Consider the following 27,567-nt stretch of genomic DNA (forward strand, 5'->3'; position numbering starts at 1 on the left):
CTTGATTCAATACATTCTGGCTTCATTCAGAACCAAAGTTGGGGCAAAGACTAGTTTTTAACTTTAGCGTAATCAGAGTGAATGATGCCCAAAAAAGTGTATGTAAGTGTGACCACTGTGAGTGAATCACACTGAAGCTGTGAATCTGAAGATTTATATGCTGTATTATTATCAATATTATTTTATTATTTCACTGGCATTTTAGGTTTAAGACGAACAAAACATATCACTGTCGCATCACTCACCGCTCAGTCCAAAGTAAACACCGAAACCATCATTCCTCACATAAATTCACCCAATTTAAGTGACATTCTGAAATGTTTGTGTTCCAATTGCTTGCTGTTTCTCTTCCCGTTAAAGCCAGAGCTTTCCTTTGGCAAACTGATAGACACTCACTGCATTAAGACCGCAGTCTGAAAATGTTAGCCAACACCGTTGGTCTCCCAACAACCAGCACAGACGAGCCTGTGTGCAGTTTTGAGGAGAGTTTCCTTCTCTCCAGCTCGGAGCCCAAATCCAGCAATGAGAGCAGTGCATACTTTTTGCTATGTGAAAGCCTCTTTAACAGATAAAAAAAAATCCAGTCATTTAGAAAATGTTATAACCAAAGTCAGAGAGCTTGGTATCTTCCCAACTTCTTTCAAACCAATGTGATTTTTCTTGATTGATTTGGATTGGTCTATTGTTTGTGATTATAAGAAATTATAGCCTTTTTTTAGTTCTATTAAACAACCAGATGTTTAGGCTCAGATTGGCCTATTTTTGAATAGGAAGAGTTGCTGAAACACGTCGAACGAAACAACTCATTTTGGGAACCAAAGCACTTTGAGCCACCTGAGGGGCCAGTAAGAGATTCTGCCATGAACAAAAATACCACGGTTTTATTACATGGCTGCAGTGAAACCGTAAACCATCAAAGTCACCATAGTCATAACCGATATAGCTGTCAAGTAGTTCCCATTAGTATTTATGGTTTTAGACAAGTGTTACTTTAAAAACGCTGACGTGGTGCTCCTCTGGTTGTTAAGCAGCAACTGTCTATATTTTTCATGGAGTAGAATAGAGAAATGACATTGATTATTATGGTTCTAATAATGTTTTCTGTCATAGTTTAATTTTTTTGTGATTTAATTTTTTTGATTCAAAGACCAAAGCAAATATTTTAAAAATACCGGCTAAATCTAGTAGCATTTGCGCACACAATATTACACTTCTCTGCTCTTTACAGAAATACTCTGGGGGTGTAACAAGCAGATATTAGGGACATTTATTAGTTTTGCAATATGCTCCAGTAGCCAACAGTCAGTCCTCTACTTAACAGAAATCCAGCCTGTAGGTTGCCAACATTTTTTTTTTTTTTTTTTTTTATAATGGTGATAAATTAATAAGAGGGACAGGTTTCTTTCCACACCACAGCTGTCTGTGTTTTTGGTTACTGGAAATCCTTCCAAACAGCTGCTTTTATCTTTCTAGTAAGTGTAGTATCCCTCCTTAAGCCAGCTTTCTGTACCTATGCAGCCAAGGGCAGGGGAGTGGAAGTGTTGTATTATGTTTAACTCAGCTGAAAAAGAAAAGTCTGATCACTTCAGCTACTTCTCTGCATCTCAAAAAAGAGAATTCATAACCCATAGTAATCCGATGATGGAAAGTATTTCTAGCTTTGACACCTTCGACTCTAGATATCTAGCCCATGGCTACTGAAATCTAAATTAAGCAATGATTGTTTAACTATTTATATGGATTGTTTTTGTTTCTTCAAACTGATATTGATGAGGCAATGACTATTGTGATTTTAATTTGTTTTATTTTTATTTTCAAACTATACATTTGATTGAAAAGTCCCTAATATTTTTATCAGTTTTCTTTTCATATCCCAATAAGGTCCATTGTAGTTTTTGGTTTGAAATGAACTTGAAAGAGACATCACAACGTCATCACGTGGCAGCAGGACACAGAGGCCGTAGTAGTGGCTGCACACTCTCAGGGAAAAATGTAACCGAGTGGGAGTCTGTGCTTGGAAATGAGGAATTCCAGTGGAGCGGCTGTGGTATTTCATCCTGACGCAGAGCATGGGTTTGTATCAGTGCTCCGCTTGACTGAACTGAACAAATAAAGCCCTGTTTGTTGTTGCAGAAAAGCAGAGTTTGAAGAGGCAATTTGGAGGAAGTCGCTTGGAGAGAAAACAAACTTGTCATTGGGCTGTAACCTGCGAGTGTTGGTCTAACGAGACACGATGAAAGGGCCTTCTTTTCCAGATGGCTTGGAGATCAGAGGTTCTGATCAAACATCAGTTTTAAGAGTTTCTCAGGGGTCTACAGACAGGATGCAGGAAAGCGTTTGGAAGGGTCATTTTGTTTTTTCTTTCTCATGGAGATAACCAAACTGCCTTTAAAAAAAGACCTTGACAACCTCACGACAATTATAAAAAAGTTAAATTGCACAATGACTAAGAAATTTGAATGACACTTACTGTTAATTTGACAGTTATTGCTGCAAATATATTTGCTTTATTACAGGAGACGAGTCATAGTGTTATATAGATACAGTGTAATGATTGTTGCGACTTATTGTTGTGTTATTCACATATTCAGTTAGCCAATTAGCATTGTTGCTAAACATCCACTAGCAATAATGGGAGTTGTTGGTCTGTCAGTTTATTTTATTTAAAAAAGGGGAAAAAATAAGTTTTAGGAGAACATCTACATAATAAATCTATATTAGTAACATTTTTACAATTTCTTTTGTGAACTGTTATTTTCAATACCAGATTATTAATACAGTGTTGGCAGGCCTGTGCGATCAATGTTAGCTTGTTTTTCTTGTCTTTTATTTCTCTTATTTATCCTTCGTTTCACCAAGAATTTTTTTTTTCTTTAAGGCGTATAATATCAGAAGATATTCCTGATATATTTTTCTAGCCTTCCAATAATTAGCCTTAAAGTAGAGTCAGCAATTTTATTTGGAAGTTTCCTGAAGTCCCATTTTGAATAACTGCCCAGACGCAACACCGTCTTCTCTTTCACTCCTACGGTGGATCGCGTGAAAAAAAAATCCACTCTGGTCTTACTTCTTTCTACTGAGGCCTTCCTCTTCTTGGTAAATGGTAAATGACTTGTACAGCGCTTTAACTAGTCTTGACAACCTCCAAAGCGCTTTACACTACATTCAGTCATTCACCCACACAGTCACACCCTGACAGTGGTGAGCTATGTTAGTAGCTACAGCTGCCCTGGGGCAGACTGACAGAGGCGAGGCTGCCATGCACCGGCGCCACCGGGCCCTCTGACCACCGCCAGCAGGCAATGCGGGTGAAGTGTCTTGCCCAAGGACACAACGACAGAGACAGTCAGTGCAGGGGATCGAACCGGCAAGCCGTCAATAGGGGGTTTTCAGTGACGTCACTGGCCAGCTTCCGGTCCGCCATCTTGGGTGTCATATTATCATATCATATCGTGAATGGATAAGTACGCCAGCACGCTAGAGCCACCAGATAAGGACGTATATCTGAGGAAATGTTCCGTGATCGACCATATGGACCCCTATGCCCTCCGCGGTGCCTTGTTTAGCCGTAATCCAGATGATTGGCCAAATGTAGAGCACGGCGACATAGTGCATTACCTGGTGTTCAGTGAAAACCCTCTGCACAGTCTTGAGGAAATGAGAGCTTACAAGGATCTAGAGGCTCACAACCAGTTCACATCTGGTTGGGTACGAGATGTAGAAGTTATGTACATGAAGGAAATCGCCATCATACATGGACGGGTGAGTTTTAATAAGATGGTAAAAATGTAAACAATCCGACGCAAATGCGTGACAGCTTCTGCGGTAGCTGACGGCCGGCGGTGCGCGAAGGCGCTTGGCTGCAGGACCGATCGACGCCGCTCGCGGCTTTAATTATTTGAGCAGAACAATGACCAGTGCAAAATTAAGTTGTATTTACCGTTTTTACGCCGGTAGGCAAAAGCCTACCGGCGTAACCCGGAAGTAGCGCGGACGTAACTTTGCATATCAGACGTCTTCGGCTACCTTGTTTGTGGTGTGAACGCCTATACTTCAGAACAGTTCTGAAGCTACAAGTCCTTGGAGTCTCATGTGCAGTTTACGAATGGACGGGTTCAGGAGCTGCAGATCATAAAGCCAGCTAACAGTGGGAACACAGTAACTCGTACAAAGGTAAGCTGCGCTCAGACGGGCTCTGGCACCTGCTAGTTTAGTAACCGTCAGTGCTAACAACCACTCACACATGTAATGTACTTTTAACTAGCTGCTATGTGTTTCAAAGGTTTAGAACACACTCTCATTGACATCGGGATACTGTGGAAAGTTATATTTGGTCGTTCTAAAGCCGCTATCCAAGCGAGCTGACCACTCCGTGGTTGCGCCTCCAGACAGGAAAGCGGTGGAAAGTTAACCCATTTTCTATGTTTTTTCCATGGCGATCATGTGTTGCGCTGTTACAGCCCACAACACAGCAACGGTTTACCATGGTTGAAATCAAGTTAAGGTGAAATTAATCAAATTAAAACACGGCTGAGAGGAAGTACAGTACGCGGTAGTCAAGTAGTCTGAGTAGCGGCGGCGGAGGCAGTCAACATGACGCCCAAGCCCTATTATTAATATATTCTTACATGTTTTAAATGCATAACTGTTACTTACCTGTGACAAAGTGAGCACCGCAGACTCTGGCGTATTCCATCTTAACACCGTCCAAATCGGACCTGGATATCCGTGTCAGCCATAGGTGACGGCGTTGTTCAGATAGCTGTTTTGTTTTTTCACATTGATTCACGATTACGGCTGGTAGGTGATAGAAAGAGCGTTGTTCTCCACCTCCACGGGCCGTGCAACCAACCATTAAACACGTTTTCCCCATTGTTCACTTTCAATACTGCCTAAGGCGTCATACAATGCAGGGTCAACGAAGCGAAACGACTGACACCCAATATGGCGGACGCGCTGAGTAGTCACGTGAGCGTGACGTCACCTGGAAACCCCCTATTGCAAGACGAACTCCCTAACCTCTGTGCCACATTGCCCCCTTCTTCTCATAAACTTGTATGGGGTTTTCTTCTTGCGAATCTCAGCCATGTTCAGAGTATACGGCGTGAGCAGCGGAGCTACAATGAACGGCTAACATCGAAGCTAACTGCTAAGCTAACTGTATACATAAACAACCAATAGATAATTGAGGGTCTTTGGATGTGAGAGCAGGACCAAAACTCTGACCAATTGGTGGTTAGAGTTTTTACAGGCCTGCAGCTCCCACAGAGTTCGATTTTTATTTTTTTTAATATACAGAATACATAATGTATTGACTACTTTCAGGAAGGATGATTTCACCCAGCATAACAAAGTGTTTCTGAACAGGATTACCAACTATAGCTTTAATTAATCCCCCCCATCAGAAGCAGAAATTAAGGCCCGCTGTATCTGAGAAATGATCTAGAGTTTACATTTCAAACTGCTCCTTGTATTAGCAATTAGCACTATTGGCATTACAGGCCATAAATATCAGTTTCCGAATGTTTTCTCCACAGCGTGCAAACGCTTTATTTAGGTTGAGATATGCAAAATGCTGCCAACATCCCCAAGACGATCCACAGCAGAGGTTGAAAGCTTAAAATGATAACGTTGAGGACGTAGCACTTGCATGTGGTTTGTTCTCTGATCAGGAAGAGTTTTAGTTTTCTGACCAAGGGAGCAAGGGGGAATTCAGCTAGTTCGGTTCAGCAACCGCTTACTCACTCCATCTCCAATTTCAACTGTTTATCACTCTTTAAGCGTAACAACTTACAATAAAGATAGCGACTCATTGGATGTAGACATGAGGACTTTTTTCTAAATCAATTTTCCTATTTCAAATATTCACAAGTCTTTCTCTCTTAGCACAGGCTGGGAGTGAAGCGCCACAGGGCCTAAGGCTTCTCTTAAGCACTCTTGATCTTGATGGATACAGTAGTCGCTCTCCTTTAAAGATTAGGGGTTGAAGGGGCTTGTGATAATAACATCAGTTCATCAAACACACCCGGGGGAAGAGATAAATGGAGACGGAGCAAGAAGCAGCATCAAAAAACTCTGTAAAGGGCTCAGGGCATGGAGGGGGATGACGCTGAAATGAGAATAATCATGAAGTGTAACAGTGGTGGATAGTTTGTTTGGGAATAGATCACATAAGGTATTGAACTATAAGACCACTGTATTTCTCATCTGTTCCTTTTCTTTGATCACACTGTGTTTGTGGGTATCTGGAAAAAAAAAGTAACCAATTTCTTCACTTTGTGATGGTTACCTGTTATGTTTACAGCAACCAGTTATCTTGAGTCCTTTATAGAGGAGCTGAGGTACATGTGCCCGAGCAACAGTAAATCACATTTCAGTTTATTTTCTTCTTCAATTTTATCCCAAAAAAGTTAAACTATTTTTAGTATATAGCTGTAATGTATATTTGATTATTCTGTTTTAATTGTGCCTTTTGATTTTGGAGAATTTGAACATTACTAAGGAATATTTAATAGGTACCTGGGGTAGTTATGTGGAAACATGTACAGCATGAATTAATAAAAGTATTCAACCTCATACAGATTTCTTTGATTTAGCTCTTTTTGGTCACAGTTGCATGTTTCAGGTCACAAATTTTAATGTCAAAGACAAATTAAAAAAAATAATTTATTATTAAAGGAAAAAGGTTTCCCACACTAACCTGGCACTATGTTAAAACATAATTCTCCTCTTAAAGCTAATAACTGTTTGATATTTGTTTTTGAGTGATAAAGAAAATGTGCTTGAGCCTAAGGTTGTGAACTGATGGCTGGTGTTTCTCCTTTCTTGATATTATGCTGGAAAGCAGAACTCATGGTCCCACATGCAAAATCACACTGCCACCAACATGTTTGACTGTTGCCATGATGTTCTGTTTTTATACTTGGCTTAACCTAGATTCACACCTTTCACAAAACCTCCACATTTGTGCCAAAAGTCTTGGCCAGGGATGTTCAACTCCTCGCGATCTGCATGATTTAGATGTGTTCTACTTCAGCACACCTGAATCAAAAGATTGCATGAGCTCCTCAGCAGCTGTCAAGGGCTGCAGAGGCCTATTAATCACCCATTTACGTAGGTGTGCGTGGGGGCAGGGAAACGCCTAAAACACACAGGACAGTGGATCCCGAGGACCATGGTTGGCGACTCCTGCTCTTGGGGATCATCTATATATTTTTTTATAATTGGTCCTGGATAAGTCGTGATGCGCTCCTAGTTTTGCTTGGCTGGCCACTCCTATGAAGGTTAATTGCTGCTCTGCAATTTCTCCATTTGGGAATAATGAGTCTCATTGGCCCTGCGACAGACTGGCGACCTGTCCAGGGTGTACCCTGCCTCTCGCCCATTGAACGCTGGAGATAGGCACCAGCACCCCCCGCGACCCCATGAGGGATAAAGCGGTTTGGAAAATGGATGGATGGATGGATGGAGTCTCATTGGTTCACTGGAGTCCCAAATCCTTCAAAATTAATTTATATCCCTTTCCAGACTGATAAATATCACTCACTTTGTTTCTTGTGTGTTCTTGAATTACTTTAGTTTAGAGTGTAATGAATTACTTTGCAGACTATTTTATCCTACTACATGTTGTCAGACAGGTTCTTTTTAAGTTGTTTCTTGATTCTACAGGATTGGCAATAATTGGGGCTGGTAAAAGTTTATTTAAAATTGTGGTTCATTACAGTTAATAATAAAAAAAAAGGGAAACTCAAATTTTTTAAGTTGAGCCAGATTGGATTGGTTGCTTTTTTTTTCAACCTATCTTTGTCTATTATAAATGTTCATTGTGTTGATACAAAACACATACAAATACAAAATATGTTAGGAGAGGCCATTACTTTTTTCACTATGCAGTAAATGCCTCTAGGTACCACTCTGTTTGTTTCTATTGGGCAGTTGTCATGAGTTGTAATCCTGAGAGGTGAGATCTTTTTGTTCCCTACTGATATCATCTAGCTGCTGTCTGGATTTTCAGAAGTGCTCGGAGCAAAATTTGGCGGAAAACCACAACCTGACCTGAGAGGGGTCTTTATTTCCTACCCAAAACATTAGATTAGAGTTCATTGGTGAGGTTGGGAATAATTTTTTAAATTTTTTTCATGATTGAGTGCACAGGAATTTAGGAAGTGTTTTATTCCTCTTAAAATTGAACTTCACTCCGAGTTCAGTTACAGTTTTTACCACATTAATTTTCTTTCAAATTTTTCCCGATTTAAATTGTTCATTCTCCTTGGAGGTCCTTTGTGTTTTCTGTCATTATATTTTGTGGGTTATTGGCATAATTAGTGTGACACTCAGGGTTAATCAGGCTGAAAAACTATGTCAGGGAGGTCACATTTTCCTCCTCTACAGTACCAAGCAAAACTCTGTGGCTGTGGTTGACAGAGGCCAGGATGGACAATACTACCAAAAATGTCTTTGTGAAGAAGTAGGCCTATTTAAACTGGAGAGGGTTAAATATTTGTTTCTGAGGCATGGGTCAATTTTAGATTATTATGGAATAATAATCATGAGTAAAGTGACCCTAATTTCACCATATTAAGACAAAGCTTGCAACATAAAATGGATAACACCAGCCATCTGCTTTTATTTCAAACACAAAAGCAACAATTATTGAGCCATATGACATTGATCAATAGCAAAGTTATCCATTATCTTGAATTTGATACATAGACTTGAGCAAAAATAAAATAAAATCATGAACTGGCACTTAATTTAATATTAGTATTGGAAGGCTTGTTACTCATTGCAGTATTCAGTTCTCCTTTATTGTTTTAAAGAGTAACAGTGGTCTTATATTGACGGGGTAATTAATCAGCGTGTGTGGCTCGGTTAGCCACCCTGCAATCAGAAATGCCCCTTTTAGCTCTCCAGCTGCACAACAAATATTACAACCCACCAAAAATTGGAACATTCCTTTGTTTTTGTGATACACAAATCACATTAAGGATTTGTTCTTGGTTCCTGTGTTTAGGGGCCAAAAATGGTGTGTCAATGTCTCAGTTTTAATGTATTTAATATGACAATTATTTTTGCTATATTTGAACCACTGATCAACAATTCCATTCTCTGGGAATTGATTTGCACGTCTCCCACTCTAAACCAAAGGAACAGTAGCACAGCAATCCTACTGGTTTTGAGACTGTAAGCTTTTGAAACCATAGTATACTTATATACTGGTAACCTACCAGTATATCTACCCCAACTGTATAACACACAGTGTGCAGGAAGTCTTCTAAAAGTACGATTCCCAGTTTAAAGTCTCTAACTAAGTGTTCCTGAAAAGAAAATAACTCTTTTTTTTTATGGCTCTAAGCTCGGCCCCTAGGCATTGATCCTGATTATCTCAAAGGTCAGGGTCATTGTCACTCACATGGTCTTTGTAGGGAAATTAACCCTGTTTTAGATCGTTGACCTGGACAAATTTGTTTTGATAACTTTACATTATTGATTTCTGGCAATAGGGGTATGTTTCGGTGTTTTGATGACTTCTGGTTAAGTAACATTTTAAAGTTTGGTTTCTATGTAGTCCAACTGGTCCAGTGCCTTTTCATGATGTCAGCTCTAACAGCATTATAGGAAATCTATTCTGATACAGCAGTGGGTTGGTAAAGTGTCAGATGTTCTCACTTGGTCTGATCGAATTAGGTTTGTAGGTCACAGAAGCAATAAGAATTGAAAATGACACTATGCACCATATATCATATTATCACAAAGCAACAGTGCTGAATATATGTTTCATGCTTAAAATACAGTTCAGGAAAGAAAATGATTATTTGAATTTTTTACCACTGACCAGTTCCATTTTCTTTGACTGGTTGAACGTTATGAGTCACAAGTTCGAAAATAATCCACCTCAGACCGAGGACAGTCAAATCTCGCTCATAATGTTAGGCTAGGTACACCCTGCACGTCTTGATAATCATTTCAGACTTTTTTTTGCTGGAGTTGGGCAGAAGAAGACGTCACACAGCAGTGCAGTGTTTATGGAAGTAATGGCAGGGCTCCCGATGCATTGATCGTGTGTCTAGGTGCAACCCGGCAGGCATAAAAAGGGTGTGACAGCAAATCAAGATGAAGTGTGAAAATACAGTTTAATCAGGTGAAGTCCAGTTATTCCTATGTTTAACCTTAATTAAGATAAACATTAATTGGCTATAATCAACAAATACAATTACTGATGGGATGGTGTGAGTTATTGAAATAACTGATATGTTCATTCATCTTTTTGCTGATGTCAGTTGACAGGCTCTCAATTTAGCCACGATCTTATCTCATGGCCTCTTAGGTACGACGCTCTCAATCAGTTATATATATATATATATATATTTATATATATATATTATATAGATATATATATCTAGATATATATATATATATATATATATATATACATATATATTAATCTAATATATATATGTATATGTATGTCCATATATATATATATATATATATTATGTATTGTAGTCATATATTATCATATATACTATATCTATATATATATGTATATGTATGTCATATCATTATATGACATATCTTATATCTAATATGACCATATATCTATATATAATATATAGCTATCATATCTGTCATATATATATTATATATTACTATACTTCATATTCTATATATGTCATATATATATGTCATATATATGCATGCTTTTGTAATATAATCCTATTGTTATTGAACTTTTATTACACCGTAGTTGGTTAATCTTGGGTCTTCCTCTGAACAGATCAGTCAAGGTCGCTCAGCAGTGGGTTTGTGTTTCTCTCTGTGTATTATTGGTGTAGAACGATGCTATCTCAGTAGGAAAAACATCGATACTGCCAACACGGCACAAGTTCAACTCCTCCTTCTTCCACACATTTATCCGCCTTGTCTTATTTCCTTGTTTCTCTCTTTTTCTTTAATGATACACATGTGTGTCAGTAACACAGTGGCGTATTCCAGGTTGGGGACATGTTCCACTTAAATCTTTTTTAAGTGCGTTGTAGCGTGTTTGCTCCTTGTGTACTGCTATCTGCATCTCAGCCTTTCTCTGCCTGCCCTGTTTATCCCTGTGGTCTGCAGTGATTGCTTATTTACCCAGAGGCCTTGACTCAGAATCACGTTGCTGCACAGACATGGCCTGAACCCACGTCCTCCCTATTGTCTGTAGCTGGAATACTGATGAATGAACAGGATTTTTCTTCTAACTAAACAGGCACACGTGTATCCAGTCAAATTCTTCATCTTGACACAAAGAACAATCAGTTTCATTCCCACCATAATTTGTTTTAAAAAACACTGGTCTATATATATATATATATATATATATATATATATATATATATATATATATATATATATATATATATATATATATATATATATATATATATATATATATATATATACTGGAACCAGAACATTGAGTATAATCCTAATCTGAAAGAAAAAATAATCTCTCCTCCTGCCTTTTTGTTTGGCTGATTGTTCCCAGTGGGTTTTCGGCGGAGGAGGTCGTCTAAGGCATTTTAGATGTGCTGCAGATTTAGTTTTATCTCCTACATGGGATTTCATTGTCTCCAAATTGCTCTCATGTATTTTTCATCTCCGAAATTGTATATGATGCAGCACATATACGCTGGCAGTTAGCGCTCTAAATTAAACCAGAACCAACCGCATCCCCAAAAACAGGCATTAGAATAAAGCATGAAATGTAACCCAGTCAGACACCACATGCCTCGGCTCACTGCAGCTGTGGTCTGATGAAACCAGCCAATCAGTTCTGTTCAGGAAGCACCACTGTCGGCTGCCTTTGTTCTTCCCCGAGCTTCCCTCTCCAGCACTAAACACATAACGATGAGCAGGGCTGTGATAAACGAAAATTGATGTCTTCTTTCTGTTTTTTTTACAGTCACTGCCAGCAGAGCTTATGAGAAGGATGTGCCCAGCGGATAATAGTTTCAGTCATAATGTGAAAAAAGTGGTCTCTTGCTGGCTGCCAGATTTGGATCTGGGGAATTTGAGAGTGCTTCACTTAGAAAAATTGCATTTTAAGCATTTTTGCTCCCCATTGTTTCTTCCTGTTGGTGTTCATTCTTACCGTGGTGTATTTTATTAAACCACAGATGCTAGAAACAATTTTATATATTTATATATATATAGAGAGAGATCTGTAAAATCTGCATTTTCTTGCTGGAGAGATATTAAATATCTTCTCCTTTTCCCCCTCGACTATAACCTTTAAGCACATTGTGCCATGACTACCTGTAAAGGTTAATCTATGGTTTCGGTGCAGTAAGTCCGCATACATTACAGCAGGAGCCTCAGCTGCACTGTCAGCAGCTTGTCTTTGCTAGGGAGAATTAATGTGTTTTTACTGGAGTCAGTTCAGATTCAGCTTGACCACGACTTAAAGCCTACAGGATTGATCTCTATGGCTTTTAGAACCCTATAAAATCTTTTTCCTACATTTTGTTAACATTTTTGTTAAATACATTTTTCCCACTTTTTATTTGTATGAATTCCATGTTTTAGAAGTAAACATATTCTAAACAACTAAAGTATCTGTTCATAAAGTGGGTATATGTACACAATTTCAGCTATTTAAAAAATGAAAGCGTATTAGAAAAAAATGAAATGTGACGAATCGGTTTGTTTATGAACTTTTGTTAACTCTGCCTTGCCTTACAAAAGAAAAATGTGCCCGAAATGAAAGTGAATATGACATTTGATATGACATATAAATTCGTTAGGTATTTTTTTTACAGTAGTATTGTATTCCATGTTCCGCTTAAGTCTTTCACCTATAATTATCTTTATAATTTATTTATTACGATTTATTTTTAAACTCAGGCATTCAACTCTCTTTTTTGGAGGTTGGGGGAGGGGGCTGGCGCTCATTTCACATCTGCTGACGATCTTTGAATAGTGGAGAAGAGGGTAACTCAATAATTTACCTCCTTTTTCTCCTGCTGGGTATTCAAACTAATGCTACTAAATAAATGCTATATTATGCTGGATCCATACTAATGGTTACAGATTACATAAAATGCTTCCTCCTTCTTGCGTTTAATGATCATACATATAATGCATCTATTACTCATTTCTGTGTGACTGTAACTGCCCCAGTGAGATTAAGTTAATGTAGATCTCATGCATAATCAGCAGCGCAAACTGCAGATCATCTTTGCCCTGCACATTATCTTAAACAATCCTGCTATGTTTGCTCACTCAACAAGAGTTCAGCTGTGTTCAAATGTAAGCGGCATCTTTGATATAAAACTCTTACGAAATAAAGATTTGTTTAAATGAATCTCTTGTTAGCGGTCGAAACTACAAGCTTTTTTTTTTTTTTTTTTAAATGATAAAACTAGAGATTCACTGAGAAATCGGCCGTTATCTAAGCAGTGACCGGACAGTAGGAATCTGAAAATGCAGATCTTTTTCTGACCAGAGAATGCGCTGCGGCCTAATGTTGTCACATCTAGCTATGTTTCCAACCGATTATCATGCAAATTTTGATCAAACTTTTTAAAATGTCGCAGAAAAAAGAGGAAAGAAAAGTGAATCAGGCATGTTTCCATCAACTGCTTTGGACCCAGTTAACCAGGTTATGCAAAAATATAATTTTGTCAGAATTTGATGATGACTTCAACGAACAGGAAGTAGAGGCTGCAAACTAGCATGGACCACACGTCTGAAAGAAATGGAGAGATGTTTTCAGGAATGTGTTGGTATCACGCAAGTTGTAATTGTTCTGTCATGTCAGCTAGTATTGTCGATGTTACATGCTGTTCGGAGACATAGAGAAAGAAATGCAGTTCTATGCGCGTTATGGGAATATCCAGGAACAGCTGATTTGTCATGTGAGGTGCTACGTCAGAATTTATTGGGCAAATGTGTTTTCGTCTTTCATTTTGCTCATCAACGCTTTTTCAGAAAAGCTTAAAACCACCTCGAGCGAGTGTAAAAGCTTTTTTTGCAAAGTTGAGGAAGTTATTTTCAATCTTCCCATTTCCATCCACCTTTTCTAACGTGATACTTCAAAATGCGCATAAAAAAACGATGTAAACTACTGACTATAAAACTCTTGGTTATGAATGCTCTGAATGAGCGAAGGTACTATCAGAACCTTTTTAGGTTGTGTGAAAATGAAGGACAGTGATCTATGAAATGGTTTATAAAGAAACATTTTCTCTACAACATGTTGAGGCATATCTGCAGTTTACTCAGACCGTTGAGTTCCTTTTCCACCGGCTCAGTTTGGCCGGGCTCTACGCACCTCCGCCTGCTTGCGAGCAATTCAGCAACAGTTTTTTTTTTTTTCCAATTTTTTTTTTTCACGGCTCTGCTCAGGAGCAGGGTCAAACCGAGTGGACCTGAGCAGAGTTTTCATGTGAACACTTTCTTTTCAGTGGTTGGCCAAGGGCGAGGAGTAACGAGACGTTTCCATGGAAGTAAAGGAGAAACTGGAGAGCAACGGCATTAATATTAACGACCACTATGAATGGAGTGGTTTAAACCTAAATCTGATTTTACTTTTCACAAACCATTAACCATGCCTAAAGTAGACAAAAGATAAAGGACGCTTCAGCTTTCTATACGCACACACACTGTATCAGATCTGCAGATTTACCAAGACTTTTTCTCATTTTACAAACACTGATTAAAAAAATGTGTCCCCAGCCGCTGATCAAACCACTGTGAGCGGGGAAAGGCAGAGCTGCTGTACTCACTGCTCTGCCTTTCCCCGCTCATTGTCTCAGCCTTCTGCTGACAGCAGAAGGCAGCGGGGGGAGGTGCCCTCTTCTCTGACCAAAGATCACTCAGCGATCCACATATTTATCCTGATGGATTATTTTATCCTTAAAAATATTCAAAACAATCTTGCATATCTAATTATTCAAGCATCATTTGTATTTTTTGTTTTATTTATGGCTTATTTATAATGTGTTTTTGTTTTTTTTTCAGTTCTTTACCGATACTTGCAGGTTTAGTGTTAATGTCGCAAACAAGACATGGGACTAGGTGGGTTGAAAAGCAATCAGTGCCAATTAAAACCAAGCAGGGTGGGGGGTGGAGAGAACAGGACTTTCAGCAAATAACAGGAAGGCGGAATGTCTTAAAATAAAGTTCTTTAAAAAAAACATTTTTTTTTTGTTTGTTTTTTACTTTTACCCTCTGTTAGGAGGCTTTTGGAAACATCAGATTAAGGATCAAGATCTACATGTCCTAAAATACATACTACTGTTACACATTAATATAGGATAGAATGCTGATGATGGTTTAAAATTTTACAAATCATTGTAGACAGTAGATGTTTCCTCCTTTTCGACGGGAGGATGGATACAATTTTTTTTAATGCCGTTCAGATTTCTTATTGTATTATAATTGAATAAAAATCGGCCAAAATTGGTATCAGCAGATCAAACATTTGCAGAAAGAAAAAAAACAGCGATCAGACACAATTTTATAATTTCTGCAACTCTAGGTAAAGCAATGTGAAATAACATACTCATAATTTCTTTTCATTATATTTAATAAGTTGTTAACAATAGCTAAATAACCTTGTTTGAGCATTAGGTCGGATCTCTCTGTTCTTTTTCGTTAGACATAAGTAAAAACATATTTATATGTAATGAATTCAAGATTCAGCTTTTGTGATTTAGCTTTGTTTTGCGTGTGTTTTATATAAACTAGCACACAAAGTCCTTACAGCTGAGCCATTTCTATTATCCGCAGCACAGAGGACATACCAAAAAAAAGAAATGAGAATATTTCTGTTTCTAGTTTGTGATTTGTTGACTGTTCGGTATGGACTTTATAAATCTTTTCTTGCTGCTGTCCAGATGGCATTTAATTTGAGATAAGAAACCCGGCAGAGGCAAAGACTCCATAAGGAAAAGTGAACATTTCTTTCCCTCCATTGTAAATTATGATTTGGTTATTTCACCTTACAAGATTAAAAGCCTAAAAGAAACCTGAAAATGTTTCCATAAATTACACACATCCATGCTATGTAATGTTATTTTTCAAATACATTGAGATAATGAGGTCAAACAAGCTTGTGGGTAATAAGAGATTATGGAAAAAGTAGATGAGAATGACAAAGCCAAGAAAGTGCAACAGGAATAAATCTAATTTGTTTCCACAGAGAGAGAGAGCTAAATGAAAACCGTAAAGTTTAACAGATCGTTCTTCTAGTCCCGTTGGTTTTTAGAAAGATAAAAGAGCTTTTAAATCCTAAACAGAAATGCTCACTCCTCATTAGATTTCAATAGTGGCCCTGTTTTGGTTCAACAGAATTATGAATCTGTTTAATAATTTCACTGGTTCTCCTCCTCTGGCTCCCTTTCATTTAATCCTGGCCCCTTTTGTGTCTTTATGGCAGTTACTCTGTTGGACTCGGTTGTTGGTCTTTGTCTGTCATGTTTCCCTCCTTTTCTCAATGGCTTTAGAAATAGTCACTCCTGTCACGCTGTGATGACGGCTTATGTTTGTAGCCGGCACATCACGACTCATTAACGTCCGATTCGCCTGCACTTGAAGGACATGCTGACAATAGTTATGCAACAAAGAGCCCGTCGGCTGTGGAGCTAGGAACTACCGTCGTGGCTGCTATTTGTTCTCAGCTGATATTCTGATCTGCCTCAGAAAGAGTCGAACTTTTAGGCGCTTTGTGTCACCTTTAAACCTTTAGATGAGTCACTGTTTGTGTTTCTCCCTAAGGTGAAGTGCTGTTGAATGTACGACCAAGAATGTTGCCCTCAGAAAATGTCTGTAGTCATTGCAAATTAATTTTATGAAAAACATTCATTATTCTTGATGCTGAGAGTGAAAACTATTTTTTTATTTTATTTTGAATATCAACTGGAATAGGAAATTAATAAAAAATATTTAAATCCAAAATATTTTGGCTGGTGGTAGCAGCTGTTTCTTCAGAAGGAGCAGGAAAGCTGATCAGAGTTATTGGGAACATGCATGGAGCTAAATCCCGGACAATCTTGAAAGAATATCTGTAGACTGGAAAAGACCTGAGACTGGGGTGGAGGTCCAACTTTCAGCAGGTAACCTACCCTGAACATGCAGCCTGAGCTACAATTTAATGGTTTTGATCAAAGCAAATACATGGGTTTAAATGGCTCAGTCAAAATCATAGAACAAATTGAGAATTAGCGGTAAGAAGTTTTAAAAAAAACTTGCTGTTCACTGATGCTTCCCACCCATTCTGACTGAGCTTGACCAATTTTTCAAAGAGGAATGGACAAAACGTTAAGTCTCTAAATGTGCAAAGCTGGTTAGGAAATACCTGAAACATTCCTGTAGCTTTGAATGCAGTGAACAGTGATTCTACAAGACTCAATGGATAAGTAAATGCATGGCATCATTTTTATATTTATAGTGATACAAAAAAATTAAAGGTTTTGGTTGAGGTTAAGGATGATTCATTGTTTGTTTTCTGTATATATTTTGCCCCTTGAAGTTTCTGGGAACTCCAACTGAAGGTCGGCTGGTTGCTAGCAGTGTTGTAGTCAAGTCACTATGCCTCGAGTCCGAGTCCAGGTTAGAGTCTCCAGTGTTCAAGTCCGAGTCAAGTCCAAGTCATAAAAAAAAAATCTGAGTCGAGTCTGAGTCGAGTCACTATTGATCAAGTCGAGTCCAAGTTCCGCACTAAAGTAAGCATAGCCTACATGTTTTTAAACTAAAAAGAAAATCCACACTCCACCACATTGCACTAATAATTTAGATATTAAAATCATACACCAAATAATATTCCAATGACATATTAAAATTATAGCCTAATGATATAAAAAAAGTCGAGTCTTTTTCTCAATTTCCGAGTCAGAATGATCTGAATGTAGGAGCCTGAGTCCAAGTTCGAGTCATCAGTGCTCAAGTCCAAGTCAAGTCACGAGTCTCTAAATTTAGCTAATGACTCGGACTCGAGTTCGAGTCTCGGACTCGAGTACTACAACACTGGTTGCTAGATCGCTTTACCTAAAACATGTGGCCTGGAGTATCTGACTCAGCACATATAGCGCAGCACATACTACTGCTTTTATTTTTATTGGATTTAGCATATTTAGTCTAGATTATTGTTGGTATTATAGTTTTTACCCAATGGTTTATACTCATTAAATTTTTCATATACATTTCCTATTTTTCAGTCTTGTTCCCCTTTTCTGCGTCCTGATTTGATTTGTGAAGCCTGGAGCGCTTTAAGCTCTATTATATTTATCCGAGTTGTCCTGGTTGTGTTGAGATGTTTGTATGAATGCTAAATCACTCTAGCTTCGGGGAACAATAAAGTTGCCTTGAACGCTGAATGTGCTTGTAGTAAGCGTGCATTGCTCTGCTAAGGATCGTTGCACGGCTTACAGAAACATGAAAAGAGCTCTGGTTGTTCATTTGGCTGTTTTCATTGCAGCTCCAGTCGTTCTTGTGTGCGGACAAAACGTACCAAAAGAGTTGCTCTCCTGTTTTTAAGAGTAATTGTTTTGCTCTGAAGGTGTGGTTGCACGTTGCATTCACCTCACAGGAAGAAAAAAAGGAAAGCAGAGAAATAGTGTCTGTTTTACTGCTCTTTTATTACGAACAGCAAAGGTCCACGGATATCTTTTGTAAACCTGGGATTTTTAGATCAAATGCACAAATTACCCAATCCCCCGTTTTCCTCTTTTTGCTATAAATCTGACTTTCTGTCCACATTTTCCACCCCTTGAACTGGGTTCAGACGGATTTGCTGTTCGGGCCGGATCTAGTGGACCGTTTATTGAGAAATGTTGATTTATAAGCTTGTTAAATAATGTTTAGTTTGAACTGTACATGACTAGGACTTGGCATTCAGACTGTAAAAACGTGTTATTTTTGTTGCGTAGTTGCAATGTAGGCTGGAATTAAATATGATTCTCCTTTGAACGGCGGACTGGCCGGTCCTTGATCAGGCCAATCAGGTGAAAAATCGTCTGCTTCCAGCCACCTGCCGAGCAATCGGTTCATCTCCGTGTCAGTGTTTGTGTGCACGCTGTGTCTCAGGCCAACGAGACAAATGGAGCTGTACAGCTGGTGGCAGTACTTCTGCATGTAAGCCACCAGTGCGGGGTAGATTGTGTGTATTACAGTGAGTGAGAGAGAGTAATGGCAGATGCTCTCCTCAGCCACGTACACATGCTCCAATGCCGCTGCCATCTGGCTGTGTGAGTGTAGCTGAGGGCACAGCGCTGGTCGCTGTGAAATCACTGACGGATGGGAAGGCTCAGGGCTTAAATCCACTTAAGATAGTGGGGGGTGGGGACGGGTGGGGGGTGGGTGGTCACGGAGTGTCATGCTTCTGTCCATCTGGGAGAGCGCTGTGCTGGAAGAGTGCAGTGGGGCGGTCATGCATTGACGTTATGATGGGACGTTGACCAACTAAAGAAAAATCTGAGACGTCATGCTAAATTCATATAAAGCAAATAAAGTGTTTGAACAAGTTAGTTTTCGGTGTTTTTGAGTGTTCTGTAATAAATGACACTTTCTTGTGTCCACTCCAAATGTAATTACAAACGGTTGCGAATAGTGACTCACCAATCAATCGGCTCGTGATGGAACCTGGCAAGTGTGACTTTTATATATGTTTATTAAATACATCAAAAAGTAAGATTTATTTTTTTTAATAGTTCTGTTTGTAAATTTGTCAGAAACAGATAACCGATAGGTTATTGTGTGTTCCGGTGTAGATTGGGTTTAATCTTGAAATCCCTACATTTTCTATTGAATTTGAAGCTCCTATTTCTACTGAAGGACCTGAGGACAGTTTTATTTTTTTGTGTCCTGTCTGGTAATGTAACAATAAGCCAAAAAACAGCCCAGCAGATTTTATTTTCACAAGTGGAGCCTCACTGCTTTCACCATAGTGCTCTTCTTGATTTATATATGCAAGAAGCTTTATTAGATTTTATGCTGGGACTATTTCATGTTCAATGGACACTGAAATTGGAAGGTAGAAGAGGAAAAAAGTGAGAAAAAGAGACGAGACAAAATGCAAAAAGGGAGAAAAGGTGAAAGAGGAGAGGAAGGGGAGAGAGCGATATAGCATACACTTAGTCTTCTTCTACACCTGCAAAGAGAGATATAAAAAGAACAGCAAACCCAGCAGATAAAGTATTACAGGCACAGACAACCAACACCTTGATACCATCACTGAAGAATATACAGTATTATTTACTACGAAATGTATAAAGTGACAGCTAAAGATAATAATAATAATAGTTTTTTTGTGTAGAAGCGAATCTGTAAGCACCTAGATCCAAGCACCTGTAGGTATTCCTTTAGTTTTATTTTCAGCGTCCTTTAAGTAACACACATCTTAAACCTGTAGTGAAGTGCGCCTGCAGCCTATCCCACAGCGTGATGGTTTCTATAAATGGGTCAGAAATGTCTGCATTGCCAGACTAGATTAATACTGTCGGTTTTTAAAAAGCTTGTCTGCTGATGTTCAGATATCCCAGCATTGTGTACTAATTTATGAGTTCATTGTAAAATAATGGCAAGAAAAATGCTTCCGAAATGCATGTAGCTTTTAAAGATACAGGCAGTGACCTGCTTGCTGAGCATTCTTGCCTGACACACTTCTGCCATGCCTTGGACAAGTCCCCTCCTCCGGACAACTTTCTGGGCATGAACTGGTCATCAGCTGGGGTCCAGCAATCAGGGATGTTTTGCTCCCTTAACCCCAGTACATCTCTAGGTGGTGTAGCAATGGCAGTGATCTCTGCCCCCCCCCCCCCCCCCCCAACACTCTCGTCCTTCCTCCTGAACCACAGCCAAAAGCTGCCTTTCTCTGCCTCTCCTGCCAGTTCACTGATGGCTTTCTGACACCATGCTCCTGTGCATCCGATGTCACTGAGGAGGCGAACAGTTGAGAACCCAACGAATGCCCCCCCCCCCTCCCCCTCCGGGCCCATGCTTGTCAGTCTTCATCATTTCTGCGTACTTGGCAAACTTCCCCTTGTTGACAGCCTCCATACCCTCCTCCCACAGGACAGTGAGCTTCACCAACAAGATGTTTTTTGCACGGCTCTGACCACACGATCAGGTTTGCCCGGGGAGATGTTTTCACTATCTCTCCCTGGGGAATTGTAGTTGCCTCCCCAAATCAACCCTCATCTTCCACTCTAGGCCAGGTGTTACTCTTTGGTGAGGGGGTTTGCAGCATTAGGTCTGTCGTTAGCATCTTGTCTATATGTCTTGGTGTTGAGCTTCCTCAACACCCAAGTCGTGTTGCCACCTGTATCAGCCTTTGGACAATGCAGTCTTGCATTCCGACAAGATATGCTGCAAGGCTGCATCGCTGGTACTGCTACGAGGGGACGTCTCTTCTGCAGCAAACCACTGGTGGAGACTTCTGGGACAGGATAGGGTGTTACAGGTGGATCTGAGCCTTGCCTGAGGGCTCTTCCACCGGTCGACCGTGACAAAGATCTGTTTGTGTCATCCAGCCTCCCTGACGACTCTGAGACGCCGCTTTGATGTGGAGCCGCTCCTGCTCAGACCCACTGTCACTTCTGCCGCTACCATGGCAGAAGTGACAAGGAGGCTTTTGATCAAAAAAGAGGGTTCTTGTCAACCAATTTTCCATTGACCTTCTCTGATGGATCAAATCTCCTTTGTTTTTTGGGCTTTGCCTTAAATTGATAAACGCTAAGAGCTCCAATGCATCATTCAACAACATCCATTTTAAAGCATCTTTACTTTATTTCAGATGATTTTTGATGCTTAAACATTGGTAATTTCTCTGTCACAAAGATCCTCCTGCAGCACATTTCTTTATCATCTACGCATTAAAGTCAGTGAGGGTCTATTTAATGGCCTTATCAATGTTATAACATTCTAACAATCTAGCTGGATTTTGTTTATTTTATCAAATGAAGATTAGCCCAAGATTAAATTTAGGATTGTTACGTAATATTCGCAAAGAGCCAAGATACAAAATAAGTATCCATGGAACTTAATACATTATATTAAATGAGGAAAGGAATATGAGCAATCTAGTCTTTTTTAACCAATTGTAGTTGACATTCATAAATTATTTTTGCAGGTTTCGCAAAAGATAATTCTGACTAAAATTGGTGATTCATGTCTATTTTTTTTCTTTTGGCTATGTATCAATTTTAGACCCAGTGGCCTCAAATCGGCAATTGGAAAACACTTATTAAAAAGATTACAGCAGATATTTTCCGGCTAGATGTAAATTATCCGTCACTGAACATGGGATGGTCTGCCAGCTACCTATGCTGGCTGTCAAGAGACAAACCGTAAATAAATGCATATTATTGTCTAAACTGACATGCTTATTTTGTGGCAATTGGCCAGACTCGTTTACATATTAATGTGGTGTGAGCTATGGTCTTAGCAATGCTATGTCAGAGTCCCTCTCCCTGCAACCACTGAGTATGTGAGACCTACAGCGCAGGAGCGAGACGGAGAGCACCAAGAGGAAAGGGCTGAGCAAACCGGTCGTGACTCTTGCTCTTTAGAAGAGGTTATCTTTGGCCACACAGGCCTGCCTGTCTGCCTCCATCACATCAAAACGTGCAAACGCTGCCTGTGGAGCTGACCCGCAGAGGCCCAGAAAGCACTGTCATCCTTTTTTAGCCTTATCTCACACACTTCTGTTTCATTCTTTCACATCTTTCAGAAATGATGTCAGTTTCTGGGCTTTTTAAATCCCGTCACCCCCTGATGTTCTTACTTTGACTCAATTTTCTTCTCGTTGCTGGGTTGTTCATACACATACACCGGTGACGCTCCTCTTCTTCTTGCACATTTTTCTTTGAAACCATCTTTTATATATATTCTTTCTCTCATGTATCAGCAAAATGCCACTCCAGGCTGGGGTTTTGCTGATAACTGGAAGCTAAATGGGTTTATCTCAAACCGGTGTGCTCGAACACGGTCATCCGTTGAAGTTTCTATGCCCACATATTTAACTAAGTTAAATGGACAAATAAATAAATAAATAAATAAATAAATAAATAAATAAATAAATATATATATATATATATATATATATATATATATATATATATATATATATATATATATATATATATATATATATATTCTTACTACATCACTCCAAGAAGTGGTGTTTAAGTGATTTTATTAGGTTATTTAATTTTAGGAAGCTGCTAAAGTTATTGGTTTAATGCATTAAGTACAAATCCTCCTTCTCATCCTCCCTGGTTTTGGGCTTTGTACAGAAATGTTTGAGTCACACGTCTGTAGCTCTCTGAGTCAGCTGGACATTCCTCTGTGTTCCTTGTCATTTTCTTGCTCTTGTTGCTCGGTGTCTCTTTAAAGCTGCTAATTATATACATCTCCTGCAACTTAGTCATTAATCCCTCTGTTCTCTCTTAGGCTCTTGCGACTCACCGCGCCTACCTCCTCACGGCACGCATTCCAGCCAAGGTAAGAACAACAGGCCGGCTCTAAGCCGCCGGCAGCTCAGAGGAATCCTCATTCTTTTCAGATAACACCAGAGGAATACAGTGGCTTGCAAAAGTATTCACACAGTTTGAACTTCTCCACATTCCTTCACAATACAACCACAACCATAAATACTTTTCATTGGAATTTTATGTGAACGACCAACACAAAGTGGTGTAGAGTTGTGAAATAGAAAGAAAACATTTATTTTAAAAATAAAACACTGAAAAGGGCATTGTGCAAAAGTATTCAGCCCTTCTGAGTCAATACCTTTTGGAGCCACTTTTCATTGCAGTTCTAGATGCAAGTCCTTTAGGGTATATCTCTGCTAGTTTTGCACATCTAGTGACTGAAGTTTTTGCCCATTCTTCTTTGCAAAACACTTGAAGCCCGGTATGATTAGTTGGAGAGTGTTTGTGAACAGAGGTTTTCAGATCTTACCTCAGATTCTTGATTGAGTTTAGGTCTGGACTTTGACTGGGCCAATCTAACACATGGATATGTTTTGTTTTAAACCATTCCATCGTAGCCCTGGCTCTATGTTTAGGGTCGTTGTCCTGCTGGAAGGTGAACCTCTGCCTTTTGCAAGCTCCAACAGGTTTTCATCCAAGATTTCCAGTATCTGTCCCTGCTGAAGAGAAGCACCTCCAGCGCATGATGCTGCCACCACCATATTTTACAGTGTGGACTGTGTGTTCAGAGTGATGTGGACTGTTAGTTCTCCACCACACATAGCATTTTGCATTTTGGCCAGAAAAGTTCAATGTTGGTCTCTTCCGACCAAAGCACCTTCTTCCACATGTTTGCTGTGTACCCAGCATAGCTTTGGGCAAATGGGACTTCTTATGGTTTTCTTTTAACAATTACTTTCTTTTTGCCACTCTTCCATAAAGACCACATTTGAGCAGTGCATGACTAATAGTTGTTGGACAGATTCCCCCACCTGAGCTGTTGATCTCTGCAGTTCCTCCAGAGTCACCATGGGCCTCTTGGCTGCATCTCTGATCAGTGCTCTCCAGCCTGTAAGTTTAGGTGGACAACCTTATTTTGGTAGATTTGTGCCGTATTCTCTCCATTGCCGGATGATGGATTGAACAGAGCTCTGTGAGATGTTCAAAGCTTGGGAAATGTTTTTATAGCCTAAGCCTGCTTTAGACTTCTCCACAACTTTATCCCAGACCTGTCTGGTGTGTTCCTTGGACTTCGTGAAAATGTTTGCTCTCCTATATTCTCTTAACCAACCTCTGAGGCCGTCACAGAGCGGCTGTATCTGTACTGAGATCAGATTACACACAGGTGGATGCTATTCAGTCTTTCGCAATCATCAGGCAACTTCTGAAGGCCACTGGATGCACCAGAGAAAAGGGGGCTGAATTTTTACACACCGCACTTTTCATTTTTTTATTTGTAAAAAATGTTTAATAATCATGTATCATTTTCTTTCTACTTTCACTTTGTGTCGGTCTTTCACATGAGACTCCAATAAAATATATGTATGTCTGTGGTTGTGATGTCACAAAATATGGAAAAGTTCAAGGGGTATTTTTGAAGGGGTACTTTTGCAAGCCATTGTAAGTCGATTAAGTTCTGAGAATCATAAAAAAATAGACACAAACAAAAGTTGGAACTTGATATGTTTCAATAAAATTTTACACTTTACGCAAAGGTGTAATTAAAGATGACGAGGACAGACAACCGTCCTTAAACATTCACACCCACAGATAACTTATAGGGACCAATTGATCTAATTATCATGTTTTTGGACTGTGGGAGGAAGCCAGAGTACCCAGAGAGAATCCATGCATGCACAGGGAGAACATGCAAACTTCATGCAGAATGAGCCCAGGTCGGGATTTGAACCTGGGATTTTTTTTTTTTTTTGCTGCTCCCAGTTTTACCATGAAGTCTGCATCATTGATTACTAAGACACAGACCCCGTTTATTGTTCATTTAGCTTCAAAAACACTAAGATAAGTACAAATTTATCCAATGTATTTAACTCTTTTTTTTTCTTTTTTTTTTCTTTTTTTCTGTGGATTTATGGAACTTGAACGTACAAAGCTTCAATACTGACTTACTGTGCTACAGTATGGAAACTCAGTTTGCAATTCAGTGCTGAAAACTGCCTGTGGCTCTTTTATTCTCTTCTCAGCGGGTTTTCCTGTGCGAGTCTCTTCGATTGATGATTTGGCTGCTCTTGTAAAAAGCTTCAGGGCTTAACAGTCTGTGACTGCTCTGAAGCGTTCACACAGGCTGTTTCTCACTCTCATATTCATTCTTGTCTTCTTCCTGCCTTTCCCCCTCCTCTTTGTTTTTATGCCACGGTTGCTAAGCCGTCTGGAAAAGTATGGAATTGGTTTTTAGCGTTTTCCAGGTCTGGATAATGTATGGAAGAAAGAAAACTCGGAGGAAACATGTTTGTGTTTCCAGACTTTATTCATTATACTTTTGATTTAAAGATAAATACATTAATATCTATAGAGTAAAGTGCTTCTTGCATGGATTTATATTAAATTTACTTAATTTTTTCTTACATTAAAACATCTTAGCTTAGAGGTACTGAGCAAGGGAATCCACAGATAAACACTCCAACTTTTTTCATTTAGATTTTAACATATTACATTTATTTTTTGGTGTCTGTGGTAGATCCTAATTAAACTGCCAATACATTAAAACGGCAATAAACTGGTGCCCATTGCTAAAATGTGGGATCTGAACAAACCCCCATGAAACCCCATGATTTATAAAACATAGTTATAAGAACCCAACCCAAATAACCTTTTTTTACACTCTGTGTGGAAAATCTTTGACATTTTTGTCTGGTAAAGTGTGGACGTTTACAAATAGAAAAGCATAGACACTCTGTTATACTCTAATTGATACAGATTGAAAGTTTTCTGGCAAAACAGATATACGTAATAGCTTAGAAACAAAACTGGATGTTTTCTGAAGCGATCAATAACGGGTTGTAATCTGTGTTTTTACATTAGCCAATAATGCTACCATGGTAGGCACATGAAAACATAATAAAAAGAAACCTAAGAAGATGAGCAAATAAGCTGACAGATGGACAGTAAACGACTGATTGAACAGCATTTGGTTCCTTCTTGCTCCTCCCAGTATGATACCTCAGCCACTGGTTAGCTCACGTTTATCCAGAGAGCTGCCCTGCCATCAGATAGCAGAAGTAGATTAAACTGTAGATTAATCAATGATTAAAAAAATCCCTGCCTTAAGGTGGGAAATAGAAAAGCATTTCATATATTGTGTCCCATGTATCAATTTGTAGATTACAGCGTTAGATCACAAGGCGTGGTAGAAACTGCACCAAAGGGCATGTCAATTTTTGCTGATAAACTTTGAACATTGTGCTAATTTAACACAAACGGTGCATTTATTCAGGCGCAGCCCAACGTGGCAGAGTCAAAGCACAGTCACAGATGTAGATCTGTCGATAACCAGGAGCCCGTAGTGCACAGCTGACACGCACTTAGCTCGTGTCTACTGGGGCCTCTAATTTAAACCTTACATTGTACCGTGTACACTAAAGTTAATCTGCGCAGCCTTTAGGCCTGCTCGTGTGAAACCAACTGTGACAAAGAAGCATGCATATATTACAACGGGTGATGAAGTTGCCTTCTTCCAGTTTTTTTTTCTCTTCAAACTGCACACAAGCTGGTATAAAAACGTAAATCCAAACCCTTTTTTTTTTAAAATCACAACATGTCTCTAAGGTTAATTTCTTAAAAATGTCATTTTTGTAACCCTTTTGTTTGTATTTATTAATTTCCTTTTATGAAATGATTATATATTATTAGAACTTAGAGTAAAAGTCAAGGAGGGGGCATTTATTTGTTCCATATGGAAACTGGAGTCTTTTTGGCCATATAATTGAGAATGTGGTTAAAGCATTGCTAAAGGAAATGCACACAAACACACTCCATGCTGTATTCAGACAGTAGACAGACTGCTTATCCACTTCCTCCCTCTCATCTCTGAGCCAAGCCTCAGAAACGGAGCTCCCACCTGGAATAGTCTGGCCGCGCTGCCCGGCCTGCCCTCAGG

The 27,567-nt window shown here is 39.2% G+C and overlaps 1 protein-coding gene across 5 annotated transcripts in view; it reads left to right on the top strand.

The window, feature by feature from the left end:
- LOC105940376 (F-actin-uncapping protein LRRC16A) overlaps window positions 1-27,567 on the top strand; it is a 79,238-nt gene that overhangs the window by 13,670 nt on the left and 38,001 nt on the right. For all 5 annotated transcript variants that reach the window (XM_036130852.1, XM_036130847.1, XM_036130856.1 and 2 more), the window contains one exon: window positions 23,434-23,484. In XM_036130852.1, the coding sequence (XP_035986745.1) occupies window positions 23,434-23,484 (51 nt within the window). The remainder of the gene's footprint in view (window positions 1-23,433; window positions 23,485-27,567) is intronic.

The sequence above is a fragment of the Fundulus heteroclitus genome, chromosome 3 (assembly GCF_011125445.2).
Source record: "Fundulus heteroclitus isolate FHET01 chromosome 3, MU-UCD_Fhet_4.1, whole genome shotgun sequence".
NCBI classification, from domain to species: Eukaryota; Metazoa; Chordata; class Actinopteri; order Cyprinodontiformes; family Fundulidae; genus Fundulus; species Fundulus heteroclitus.